The following is a 14,079-nucleotide window of genomic DNA, read 5'->3' as shown; positions in this document are numbered from 1 at the left end:
TTATCTTGATCTCTGTTGCTCTTCAGTCCAGATTTCTTCTTGTTTTAGGAACTCTGATTCTTACAATAAACCTCTTGTATAATCCATTTCCTGTGTCTTCTTGTATGGTCCTTATAGCTGGCAATCTCCTCACAAATTAAGAATCCGTATTACAGCCCAGCTGGAGGACTTACTAAAGCTCTTAACAGCTTGCCTTACTTCCTATATGGCCACTCAACTGATTCAATTTGCAGAACCGGCAATGAGTTATCAGTGCCATATGACACTCATTCTGTCCTGGTAATAAACCCATCATTTAGAGTAGCAGAACATATAGTTTGGCATTCCTTGTCTTTTGACATCATCCCTTTATTATTTTCTGGTGCCTGGGAAAACCATATTTATTCAGGGTAGCCTGTTCAGATATGTAGAAGCAGACATGTCTTTTAATCTATTTATAGCTTAACTGCTTATTTTAAGAATATTTTGCATTTATTTATTAATAATTTTAAATTTTTGTTTTTTCTTGTATGCTTCTAAGAGGGTCTATTTATAATTTATAGTGTGCTTGAAATAAAAGCAGGTGTTTAGACAAATTTAGAGAAGCAGAAAGGGCTATCAAAGGCTCCTAGGCCTTATTGATATCTTCTCTTTCCACCATTGGAGAGAGGGTGCCTTTGGGGAATCACATGTAGGGAAAGTGCTTCTGCCTTCATCTTCTGCTTGTAGGGTTCATTTGGGGACATCTGCTTGGCCATTGTAAGAAAAGGACCATTGACTTCATGGGCCCTTCATGGGCCCAACCTCAGAGCTATTGTGATATCAATAACGTTCAGCCAAACTCACCTTTCTCCTTCAACCACGTCAGTCTACTTAGTAAATATGTTTTCTTTCTGCTCTGCACCTGCTCCTGTAGTTTCAGGGGAGATCTTCATTCCCTTTACAATCATCAGAATCACAGTAATCTATTTTTATTCTTTCCTAAGCCCAAGTCACCCCAACCCCACCTGAAATACTGCATTTGGGACCAATAAGCTAAACATCACAATCAAGGGTAACATGGGGTTGTTTATTCCACTGTTCCTGAAAGGTCTGATGTATAAAACACCTCCTGGGTGCAAAACAGATGCTCTTCCACTGAGCCATGATCCTTCCCTTCCCCTTTGTCTCTGAAGCCTGATCCAGTAACCCCACCCTCATGTTTGTCAAGTGCCTGAAGCATCATTCTTTCAAGAATCGGGATTTCTTCTGAATAGCTGGCTATGAAGTCGGGAGGAACAATCAATAGGGAAGTGTAGCAAGTAGACCTGGAATGACAACACTGCTTCTGCTGCTGCCTCTTGCAACCTATGGGATGCAGCAGAGGACTAAATGCCCACTCAATCTGATCAGGGATCAAAACTGGGCTATGAATTTTTATAGGCCAGGAGACCAGCTCATTAGTGGATTCATATCTTCAAAGGTTATTGGAGGTCAATATCTGTTCTCCTTTACCAGCACTCCCTTAACCAAATTTGAGTAGTAAGTAATGGTGTATTAATGTTTTCCTGTCTACTCTCCAACTTTACAAACAAACAAAAGAATTGCCTGCTGCTTCTGATCAATGGTGCATTTATTGAAACATCCTTTTGCCACAGTGCCCTATCAGGTGCTTGTGGAAAAACAGGGAGGAAAACATTCTCCTCCTCCTCCTCCTCCTCCTCCTCCTCCTCCTCCTCCTCCTTCTTCTAAAACAGACTCTCCCACAAACACACTCTCCCCTCCTGTGCCTCCCAGAACTGATATTCAGAAGCATTTCCATGAATTTGCCGTATCTTCTTTTAAAGCTAACTTGGCCACCATCACTGTCTTCTGGGGGAGCAAGTTCCATAGCACTGTGCAAAGAAGTCAGTTTGCATCCGTCCTGAATAGTCTCCAGTTTTAGTGTTTTTAGAGAAGGAGAAAATTGTTTATCCGTTTTCTCCACAATATGCATAATTTTAAAAAATCATGCCCTGTCCTCTCTTGCTCACCGTTTCTCAACTAAAAAGAACAAAACACTGCAATGTGTCCTCATTTATTTTCAATTCCTTTCCTGATGATCCATAGCTCAGAAATTCCATTTTTTTACAGCTACCTAACATGGATTTGACTACTATGACCCCAAGGTCTCACTCCTGGTCCTTCCCTCCCAGTTCAGTATCCATGAACGTGTAAAACTCTAGATCATTTATGAACAAGATAAAAAGCACAGGTCCCAATGCCGATCCTCAGGGGACTCCACTTCCTACTCCTTTCCATCTGGAGAATTGTCCATTTATTCCTAGATTTTGCTTCCTGCAACTTAACCAGTTCCTGATTCACAAGAGGACTTCTCTTCTTATTCCTTGACTTCTTATCTTGCATATGAGTCTTTGGTGACATACTTTGTCAAAAGCTTTTTGAAAGTCTATGTACAGTTTGTCAACGGGATCACCCGACAAATTTTCAGTTTTTCGAAAGAAGTCTTCTTGCTTTGAATAGCTTCTTTGGCTGTACTCATTAACCAAGCTGGTATGATCTCGGCCCTCATGGTATCTTTCCTTATTTGCTGTATATACTCAACTTGAGTCTCTAATGCAGTGTTCTTAAACAACTCCCAAGTGTTTGGGAGCGACTGACCCTCTTGATTTTGCCTCTCAACTTCCTTTTGACCAAGCTTTGAGGTCTGTATGCTTTGATGTATCTGAATCGGCCCCTATTTTCTGGTACTCCTGGTAAATCAATATCTTTTTTTGAAGAAGAAGAAGAAGGAGGAAGCATCTTGTTCAGTGAGATCAAATACAATGGGGAAATCTGAATTAGGTATAATATTTTTTAAAAGCAAGAAGCACCTCATTTTGCTTTAAATCAGTGAGATGAAACTCACTGAAACTATTCTGAGTATTTGCTGGGGCATTAAACGAAAATGTCAATGCATAGGGACCTGTGATTTAATTCATTCATTTATTAAAACATTTCTAGACATTTCCCATCAATATAACCCCTCCAGAGACACCTCTGTGATGGTGATGGTGATGATGATGATGATGGCCTTAAAATATCTCGTTCTTCTCCAATAAAAGAGAAAGAACTAAATCAGATATATAGCTAGGTTTTATTAAGCGTATTCGGCAAGCCAAAGTGACAGAGATGTGGAGCTGAGGACTGGAGAGATCATTCTGTGATATTATGGCAGTGGACAAAGCTGTATTGTAACATTTGAATATTTTTTTTTTTTAAAAAAAAACCTATGTCTTTTCACTTGGTGAAAAGCAGTATTTCGGACTTCCGGGTTAGCGCGATCGGATTAATGGCGGATTCCCTCCGAGCTCCGGAGGGAATCGGCTCTGCTGAGGACGGGTCTTACCGCGCCGGCGACGCGGGGACCCTTAGAAACCGCAGGCGCGGAAGCCTGCGGACTTGGTGACTCGGCGGGCACCTTTAAGCGCCTTCCCCGACCCACGAAGAGCCTTTTTAAAGGCTACGGAGAGGGTACGGGGAGTGGCGTGGTGCTGTGAGTAGACCGCTACTTCAGTGGAGCGTAGCCGCGAGCCATGGCCGGAGAGCGCTGACTTTTTTCCCAAAATTCGGACTGGAAAATAAACAACCCGTGAGTAGATTGGAATCTGGACTTTAAAATTTATACCTTTGAATTCGGTACAATCGGGGGATGTGCTAAAGGGAAGTCCGCACCCCCCCTACCTACAAACGATCTAAAGCAAGGATTGGAGAACTAAGGTGGAGAGTATTGTTTTTGGTGTCAGATAAAAGATACTTCAATGAATTTGACAGAAGAAGTCTTTGTGCTGGAGAGAAAGTGAGGAATTTTGGAAGCTTTTGTGTACCCCCCCCCGAACCCGGGAGTGTCCTGTGCGTAAGCCGGAGGAAAAAGAATAAGGAGTTTGACAGCTGTCAAAGGAGCTGTCAAACGGGCGGTTAAAGTTAAGAACTTTGTTACTTAAAAACTCTGAATTAAAAGTGTTGCATTTGAACTGAGGTGGTTGGAAACAACGTAGCTATAAACAATAAGTAACGGACTGTTGGAAAAGGACTATCAAGTAATTGGAATCCCCCTAGGGGGAACTAGAGACATTACAATGGCTGCAGAGGGAAAATTACTGGCAGAGATAGAAAAAATGTTTTTTCTCGTGGGAATCCTGCAAGAGCAGAGTACGGCTATGAACAAAGAACTTATGACCTTGAATTCTAAAACAAACAACTCTGCTGAATGCATAAAGGATTTGACTAATAAGAAATCTGCAGCTGAACCAGAAGAGACATTTTTGGAACAGGTGGAGAGGAAAGAAGGAGTGGAAAAGGAAAATACCAATCAGAAGCCTATATTGTCAGGAAATAAAGAAGAAGATCTTCGGATTACAAATCTGCGAAAGATGAGAAAGATGAAGGAGGAAGTCCCTGGAGTACCTGGAATTCTGGAATTTAAAAGAATAAAGAAATATGATTGGGACTTCCTCTTTGAGTATGGGAGATCAGCTGACCTTTTGCAGCAACTGCTTTTAAGTATTTTGGATGGAAGAAAACTTGGTGTGACTGCGACTGAACTCCTTCGAGACCTGAGGACCAACAAAAAGGGTTACCAACAAAATCGGCGGAGAGAGACTGACAGAGACTTGCAGGCCTCGGATGTGAGGAATCCGGGCTAGGAACTGTTTCTGTGGACATAAGGGATGGAAACCGGGGTAGGGAGGGAGGGGAGAACAGAATTTTAAAATTTTATGATTTTTGTATTTGGCCATTATGACATATAATTAATTAAAATATAAAGGGAGAAATTCGTGGGAGGGAAATTAGGTCGACCTTAGAAAAAAGATTTAATGTTTATAAGAGAATTGGATAAGTTAAATGTGGACAAGTAAAAAGAGTTAAGTTTTAAAAATAATAATAATATGTTAAAGATGAGAGATAAGAACTTGCTGAATTAATTATTGGAATTGGGATGTATGAAGAGGGGGTGGGGGGAAGTCAAGGAAAGAGGGTAAAGAAAGTAAGAGTATGAAATTATATATGTTTTGTTTTTGTTTTTGTTTTTGTTGTGTGTGTGTGTATAAAATGTGAAAACCTAATAAAAAATTTTATATATAAAAAAAAGAAAAGCAGTATTTCAATGTGTTTTACATTACAATTTAAGTTAAGTTAAAAGCATTCAGTCATGCTCCCCATGAAGAACTTGTCTTCTCTAAGAAGCTGTCAGGTATGTTTGAGTGGCAGCTTTTCAGTAATAAGCAATATGAAATTCATTCTCTCATTGTGTCTCATGGACTCTTGGAGAAGGTTGAATGCTGAGGCCATGATCCTTAGCATGAAAATTGGGGAGTTTCCTATTCTCAATCTGAAATGATTTTCTGGAAGTTTATCCATGGAATTATCACCCCAGGCTTTTTACTCATTGCCCTGTGCTTGGAGTTGGAAGAGAGACTGGTTCTCTAATGGAGAAAAGTGAACAATAAAGTAACTCTCCTTCTCCTGTTTAAGGCAGGCTTCTCCTTTATAGCTGGGTACAATTTTAGATGGAAAGAACAATTTTCAGTGGGAAGTGCACAGTTCTTTCTCCGAGGCACAACGTAATCTATGTAACTGAATGTGACTTCCATTTTCTCTGAAACAAGGGTGACTATGTGACATACTTCCCTCCGCAGCTGGATGTCTGGGAAGGACTGGCACATTCTTTCCTCCGCACTTGCCACTCAGGAGATCAATCTTAACCGCAGGCTCTTGCCCAACATCACCCTGGGCTACAGCATCTACGATACCTTTTTCGAGGCAAGAACAACTTCTGATGCCCTGACAGACCTCTTTGCTGGTGGGAAAATCAACATTCCGAACTACATCTGTGGAAAACGGAAGACACCACTAGCTGTTCTTGAAGGGGGCGAATCCGACATCTCCATGCACATTGCAAGCATTTCAGGAATCTACAAGATCCCACAAGTAAGAATTGGGTTCAAGTCAAACACAGCTGGCAACATTTGCCATCCTGTGAAAAACAATACAAAAACCAAGGTTTTCTTATGATAATGAATTTATTGCTTACTTTACATTGTACGTTGCTTTGAAACATTGCTTTTCATGCAATGGGAAGCCATACAAAGATATTTCAGTTTCTGGATCATTAGGAAAAAAGCTACTGATGGCTACTAGCCAGGATGCCTATTGCAGAGTTGGAGACACAGCGCCTGCTCTGGCATCTGTCTGGCTAAGTATAAAAGGGAGTGGACCTCCGAAGCGAAGTCAATCCACTGTGTTAGCAGAATCAAAACCAGATTCATAAGGCCCTTAATTATTTGGGTCCAGGACATCTCAAGAATGGCATAATCCTTATACATGTCCCCAATCACTGAACTCTTGGGAGAAGTCACTCTTAGTGGCTCAGATGAACAGCTGGTTTCCAACAAGAGCCACAATTGTGGAACTCATTTCACAGAACTCTCTTCCAGCTGAGGTCAGACAAGGTTACTTAAAAACCTTCCAGAGCCTAATGAAGACCTTCATTTTTAACTGCATGCAGTAGCCAGTTCAAATGAAATATGATCTTGTAGTTTTAACTTTTGTCTTTTTTAAATCAAACCTTTGAAAACTGCTTAGAGTCCATTCTCATCCTGAGGTCAAGTTCTTAAGCAGAGGTACTACTTCCGGGTTAGCAGAGTCTGTAACCCTAGGTACCACTTATAAATTGCTTAAATAAAAAAAAGGTTATTTTTAAAGTATTTGATGTTTATGCTAATTAAAAATTAAATATGTCATAATCTTTCACATAGAAGTACGGTATTCAATCATTGCCCTGAAAAACAAAACCCCAGTCTCTTTTCCTTTCCTCACCAGCTCAGTTATGGCTTTGTTTTTCACGATAAAGTCCAGTCCCCTTTTGTCTACCAAATGACACCAAAGCAAGAGACTCAGTACGAGGGGATGGTCCAACTCCTCCTGCATTTCAAGTGGACGTGGGTCGGTCTCTTTGCTCCAGACAATGACAATGGAGAAAAGTTCCTGAGTACCTTGACACCCCTGATGACCAGCAACGAAATCTGTGTTGCCTTCACAAAAAGAGTCCTACTACAAACTTGGCTGTGGTTACCCCAGGAAGCCCCTGCCTTGTGGAGACAAGTCAATGTATTTGTTTACTCTGCAGACTCTCAATATGGACTTTTTATAATCATGGAAGTACAGTCTTTACTTGAAAGGATAGAAACTGGAGGAAAAATCTGGATAATCACAGCTCTTCAGAACACAATCTTATTTGGTGATATTAAATCTTTCCGCTATGCCCATGGTTCTTTCTCCTTTGTAATGAAGACCAAAAAAATGACAAAATATAAATACTATGAGCCAATTTCATTTCGTAGTCTAAACGTTTGGGGGAAAGCATATGTTTGTTCATATTCAAAGCATGCCTTGTCTGTGAAGGGTTGGGAAAAATGCAGGGAGAAGAAGAAGTGGCTAAGGATGCTGCCCCAGGAAACGATTGAAGGAATCCAGTCCCAAGACAGCTATGTGAATTACTTGAGTATCCATGTTGTGGCTCAGGCCTTGAATGCAGCATATTCATTCAGCTCAAAGAGGATGTCGATTGTGGGCAAAGGAGGCAGGTTGGAACTTCCAAGGCTACAGCCATGGCAGGTATCTCCTTTCCTTTTGCAAACTGAAATTCATAATCCCAGCTATATGGAATCACCATGATAGGAATTTAGGAAGCAGCCTTGATCCCAAATCAGACCAATGGACCGTGTAGTTCAGCACTGTCTATACTGACTATTAGCAGTAGCGAAAGCCATTACAGAAAAGATGCAAAAAACAGGCATTTTATCATATAAGCGTTTTCTCCCCTGAGGAATTAAATTTATCATCCCTAGAAACATTTCTCATGAAACGGCAGAACAGGCCACTCTTTCAGAGACGTAGCAGGATAAAGGTAATATTACTCACTTTTGGTTCACTTTGGTCACCCTGCAAATGCTGAAGCAGAATGAGAGGACCTAACGAGCACCTTTGTTGTTGTTTTTTTTATAACTATTTATTAAGATTTTACAGAATCATAACAAAATACAGCGAAGAAAGAAAAAACAGAAAACAGAAAAATACAAGATGCAAAAAACAAAAAATAGATAAAAATAGAAAGAAAAAAGAAAAATTCCATTATTCCTTTTCTTTGAAGCTCATTACCTTGTTTCCTTGACCTCCTCACACCTCCCCTTTGTGTATTCCCACTTACATAATCAAATCAGCAAATCCTTGCCCTCTTTCAATTTATCATCTTTAACTTTGTATCTTAACATATCACAACTCAAATATTTTCATCCATCAATTCATTTTTGCATGCTCTTTCTAACTTTATCACTAATGCCACTTATTTTTAATCCAACACCACTTTAACATTCATAAATTTTACACTGTTTCTGTACATAGTCTTTAAATTTCTTCCAGTCCTCTTCCACCAGCTCTTCTCCCAGGTCTCGAATTCTGCCAGTCATCTCCACCAACTCCATATAGTCTATCACCTTCGTCTGCCATTCTTCCAGGGTGGGTAGATCTAATGAGCACCTTTGAGTCCTAGTTCTCTATTCCTTATTAAGAGGCTATTGGGATGCATCATGGTTCCATGTTCTCTCATCGCTGGAGTTTCTTCTGTTGTAGCTTCATTCATTCTTGAAAGAGGTTCACCTCTATTCTAATACTTCAGCTGATGGACAGTACTTGGATGAGAATGGGGCACTGGCCATTGACTTCGATATTGTGAATTGGGTGCTGTTTCCTAATAACTCTCGGGCTAGAGTGAAAATTGGGAGCATAGAGAGACAGAAGTCCTCAAATCTGAAGTTCACCATTAACCCAGAAGCAATTGTGTGGCCAAAGCTGTTTAAGAAGGTAAGAGAAATTGTTATTCCCTGCAACATCTGTAATTGTCTAATAACATGTTGAATAGTATAGATGTGGCTTTGATTGCAGTCTTAGACATCCTTCTCTGGAGCTTAGTCCCATTGAGCTTAATGGAGTCTGTCTTGAGAAAACGTGTATAAGATTTAACAGTGTGTAGGAGACTTTCAGAAGCAGAGCAGAAGACCTTCCCCCAACTTGGTGCTCTCCAGATATTGTGGACTACAACTCCCATCTGCCAAGGCAGACGTTGGGCAAATATATCTGAGGGCAACAGGTTGGGTAAGACTGGAGTGAATTCTGCCCCATCTGTTTATTAGATCAAGAAAACAGAATGAAAACAGTGGAGCTCAGGGTGGTCTGTGTAGTTGAACACACGTTCAATTAAAAAAATTCTAAATGAACAGCAGAGGTCAAAAACTTTTTCATCCAGCTGAAAAATGCTTCTCAAAATGAGATTTTCTGCAGTTGATTCCAATAAGTACAGATATGACACACAAGCAAACTCGGCACCATGTTCTGCACCAGAAGCAGCCTTTGGTGCCAACCTCGATGACACTGTGGAGTCTTGGGAGTAAAATGGGAACCAGACAGTCCTTAGTCACAGCTGTGCAACCTAGCAGAAGATACAATGGCAGCAGTCTAAGGACTTTTGTTATTGCTGCTGGTCATAGGAGTGTGTCCATGGTTCTAAGATACTACCATTTATTTATTTAGTAAGTTAGGTTATGGTTTATTGTATTTTTCATGCTACCTTGTATACAGAAATGAAGCAGGTTGTTAAATAAGTAGAAACATCAAAGAGGTTTGTTTCCTTGACGAGCTGCTATGCAAAAGAAAAAAAAAACCCATTAATTTTCATTAAAAAGGGCCTTTAGGCCATTGGAAACAGATATGCCTTCTGTTTATGCCTAGACCATTCCTCGCTCAAGATGCACAAAGAGCTGTCAGCCTGGATATGCCAAGAAAATTCAGGAAGGGAGGCCACATTGCTGCTATGATTGTTCTCCGTGCTCAGAAGGCACAATCTCAACACAGGAAGGTAGGACAGCACCTCAGGGGAAAGGGCCTTCAATGGGAAGATGGGGCAAATATTTCAGTCAGGCTCAAGCTGATACTTGTAATGGTACTCCATTTTGACTACATCCTTCCCAACAACACAATTTTCTTTCCTGACCTCTCCCATGTGCCTACCTTTCCCCACAAACGTAAAAAGTTAGGATTGTCATTTTCTCTATGCAGATGCCGATGAATGTTTTAAATGTCCAGAAGATCAGTATCCAAATGAGGCCCGGCATCAATGTGTCCCTAAATTAATCACCTTCTTATCCTATGAAGAATCTTTGGGGATCCTCCTGGCTTCTTCTGCCCTCTTCTTGTCCTTAATCACAGGCATTGTGTTTGGAATCTTTGTTAAATCCAGAAACACTCCCATCGTCAAAGCCAACAACCGAAACCTGTCCTACATCCTCCTCATCTTTCTCCTGCTCTCCTTTTTGTCCTCCTTCCTCTTCATCGGACAACCTACAAAAGCAACCTGCCTTATGCAACAAGTGGCCTTTAGCACCATCTTCTCAGTTGCTGTCTCTTCTATCTTGGCAAAAACCATCACTGTGGTTCTGGCCTTCCTGGCAGCTAAGCCTGGGAACAGGGTGAGGAGATGGCTGGGGAAGGGTTTTGCGTACTCCTTTGTCATTTCCTGCTCCAGTGTCCAAGTTCTCATCTGCACCATCTGGCTGGGAATCTCTCCCCCGTTCCCAGACTCAAACATGCACTCCCAACCTGGAGAGATCATCCTGCAATGCAACGAAGGGTCTGCTGCCATGTTTTATGGTGCCCTTGGCTACATGGGCTTCCTGGCTGCCATCTGCTTCATAGTGGCTTTCCTAGCCAGAAAGCTTCCCGGGTCCTTCAATGAAGCCAAGCTGATCACCTTCAGCATGCTGGTCTTCTGCAGTGTTTGGGTGTCCTTTGTGCCCACCTACCTGAGCTCAAAGGGGAAATTCATGGTAGCTGTGCAGATCTTTTCTATCTTGGCCTCCAGTGCTGGGCTTCTGGGCTGCATCTTCCTCCCCAAGTGCTATATTATAATTTTGAGGCCTGATCTGAATATGAAGGAACACCTGAGGAAAAAAAATTAAACATGGCATTTGGGATATGTGAAAATCCCCCACTAGAATCTTGACTTGATAAGCTTATAGTGGGGAGTGAGTTTGTTTGTTTTTGTAGATCCTAGGCCTGTTATTCTTCAGAAGGTGCCAATATACCCTATAATTATCTCTGTATGTGTGTCCAACTGCCTTCCTAATACTGCAATGTACAGCTCACTAGAGATCATTGTCAGCATTCTCTGTTTCCTTCATGTCACTTGTTTCTACACACACATGCTTCTTATTTTAATTTATGTACTGCCACTGCTTTCTCAGAAACCTTAAAAAAAAAAATTCATGGTAGCATGTTTCTTAGTTTGAACATGAGATGAGTCTACCACTAGTGACAGTAGAAATTTAAACTGGTTCATTTAGGAGGGGTTTATATCTGTTAGAGGAACCACATAAACACAGAGGTGACTATGGTCAGTTTCTGTACAATTAAGTTAATCCCTTACTCCACTCCTCCTTTCTCCAAGCAATTCCTAGTTGACCATCCCTCAATGGCTGTTAACCCAAACTAATTGTTCACTGTTCAACTGAATTGGAACATCCAGCCAAACAGACAAATTTGCCTGCTCTGCTGTTCGCCTGTCCCCACCTACAAAATGCTAAAACAGTCTCCCTCTCCTCTGATGGAACCTGTCCCCTTGCAACCACTGCCATACAATCTCATCCCATTATAACAATATATGTCCCAATGGCTGTCATAGAAATGAATATTTCCTCCTTTGAAACAAATTAAATCATGCAGTTCTCTGCTCTCTGACCCTTTAAAGCTGTTGACTGTGACCTGGCTCCTCAGACCGGGCAGTTGATGTAAACTAAAAAGCTGATCCTTTTCCCCCAGCAAGGGGCGAGGAGAACAGTAGCCCAAGTATGTGTCACATAACCATCATGTCTCAAAGATGGACCATTCATTGCTTCAATTCTGCTGCAAGAAAGCGGAACATGTTTCTTGCCAGATCAAATGACAAACATTCAGCAGCCGTGTGAATCAACTGTATCCAGTTCCCAGAAGCCACTATGACGAAGGATGAGGAGTGATGGGAGGTGGAGTCGTGTAACATATTGAGAGAGTTTGTATTGTGGGGCATTGATTGTGCAGATCACTGAAGAATTTGTATGGCTTGAACTGTGTTCACTTTGTAGATTAAATACATTCACAGCAGAAATGATTTCCCCCCTCTTTCCATGGAGATGTTCATCAGTTTTTCTGCTAAGGGTTCAAATTCTTGATTGCTGAAATTTCATGGGCTATATGTGGAACAGTCCCAAAGTTGCCAATTATCAACAATTTGAACTCTCGAAAAAAATTGGTATTTTTGGAGAAATCTGAAAAGTATAGACACTTTTTTAAAAAAGCTTATGAAACGGAAATATTTTTGTCAAATGGATCCTGATGAGGCTCTAAACTACAAAGCTGGGAGAAAGTTTGGTACATTTAAGGATTTGAATGAAGACTGTGGTTTTGGACATGACATGGACATTTATTTTGGGTGATCAGAAAGAATGTGACTGTTCTTAGCAGAAGTAAAGTAGTTGGACCCAGACATGAAGAAAGGGCAACTTGGCAAAAGTTTTGTGCCATCTACAGAATTTGGGATGCCTGTGATCATGACCCCATGTAGGTATGTCCTGCTATCTATGCTAACCAAAGGGAATGTGAGCAGCTTGACATCACAAATGATGCTTTCATAGGCAAATTGAAATTATGAAACCAGGTGTTTAGAGACCAAGCGGTTGTCTCCTCTTCAGAAACTGTTGGCTCTGGATAAAAGTCCCATTCTCTCTGTAGCAGGAACCCCCCCACCCCAATCATTCTGTTTGTATAAACTACACACTCACACACTACATATGCCACATTTCTGTTATAAATTCATAGAAAATCAACCATACATCGGATTTGCACTGTTCCATTTTTATTTTACTCCGTATGACAAGAACTAACAAAGGGGGGTGACTTAGTCCTGGTCAGCCATAATCCCTTCACTGTCTCAGCACATACACAGGAGCCCTGCCCATGCCAACCCTGATGATCCCAGACAGAAGACAATCAAGATCACAAAGAACTTGCATATGGGAGTGGATTCAGCATGGACTGAAACAAAGGACACTGATCAGATCTTCCCTCAGGGGGCAGGAAACTGCAAACTCCCCTTTGTCCTCTGGAAAGTACTCATGGGGAGGGGGAAAGGAGGAACCAGCCAGGTGACAAGACACTCAGGTTACCACCAACTCCTCCCTCAGCCCCTCCTTTCTGTAATGTATGCCTCCCTCAACCCCTCCTTTCTGTAATGTATGCCTCCCTCAACCCCTCCTTTCTGTAATGTATGCCTCCCTCAACCCCTCCTTTCTGTAATGTATGCATGATGTTTCTGGGGGTGGGCTTGATCTAGAGGAGGGGAATTTCAAAAGTTTTTATAAGACCTTGCACACTATTCTTCTGGGTCTTTCCTCTCTCCTGCACGTGAGGGGAGCACCCTGTTGCAACAGTTCAATAAAGGCCAAGCCTACAGGCTGCTGTTTTGCTCCAAGTTATCCTGGTTGGTGTCTTTGTTTTGTCCAAGGGAGCCCTCGGATTTTTCCTGTAACATCTGGAAACATCTTACATTAAATCTCTTGTATAACCCATTTCCTGTGTGTTCTTATATGGTGCTTATAGCTGACAATCCCCTCACAAACCAAGAATCCGTATTATAGCTGGTAGGAGCTGTCTGCAGCCATAGGTAAAGGTAAAGGGACCCCTGACCATTAGGTCCAGTCGTGACCGACTCTGGGGTTGTGGAGCTCATCTCGCTTTACTGGCCAAGGGAGCCGGCGTACAGCTTCCGGGTCATGTGGCCAGCATGGCTAAGCCGTTTCTGGCGAACCAGAGCAGTGTACGGAAATGCTGTTTACCTTCCCGCCAGAGCCTATTTATCTACTTGCACTTTGATGCGCTTTCAAACTGCTAGGTTGGCAGGAGCAGTGACCGAGCAACAGGAGCTCCCCCCTCATGGGGATTCGAACCACCGACCTTCTGATCGGCAAGTCCTAGGCTCTGTGGTTTAACCCACAG

At 41.8% G+C, this 14,079-nt stretch overlaps 1 protein-coding gene across 1 annotated transcript; it reads left to right on the top strand.

Moving 5' to 3' along the window:
- Positions 1-761: 761 nt before the first annotated feature.
- On the top strand, positions 762-11,068 carry LOC309335230 (vomeronasal type-2 receptor 26-like; the record flags this gene model as incomplete). Its single annotated transcript, XM_081850104.1, has 7 exons — positions 762-842; positions 1,268-1,500; positions 5,637-5,928; positions 6,820-7,614; positions 8,629-8,859; positions 9,784-9,910; positions 10,111-11,068. The coding sequence occupies 7 exons, from the start codon at positions 762-764 to the stop codon at positions 11,007-11,009; spliced, it is 2,658 nt and encodes an 885-aa protein (XP_081706230.1). The 3' UTR covers positions 11,010-11,068.
- Positions 11,069-14,079: the final 3,011 nt, after the last annotated feature.

This window comes from Podarcis erhardii (assembly GCF_964252035.2).
Source record: "Podarcis erhardii genome assembly, chromosome: 2".
NCBI classification, from domain to species: Eukaryota; Metazoa; Chordata; class Lepidosauria; order Squamata; family Lacertidae; genus Podarcis; species Podarcis erhardii.
This window is presented reverse-complemented; position numbering and strand designations above follow the sequence as displayed.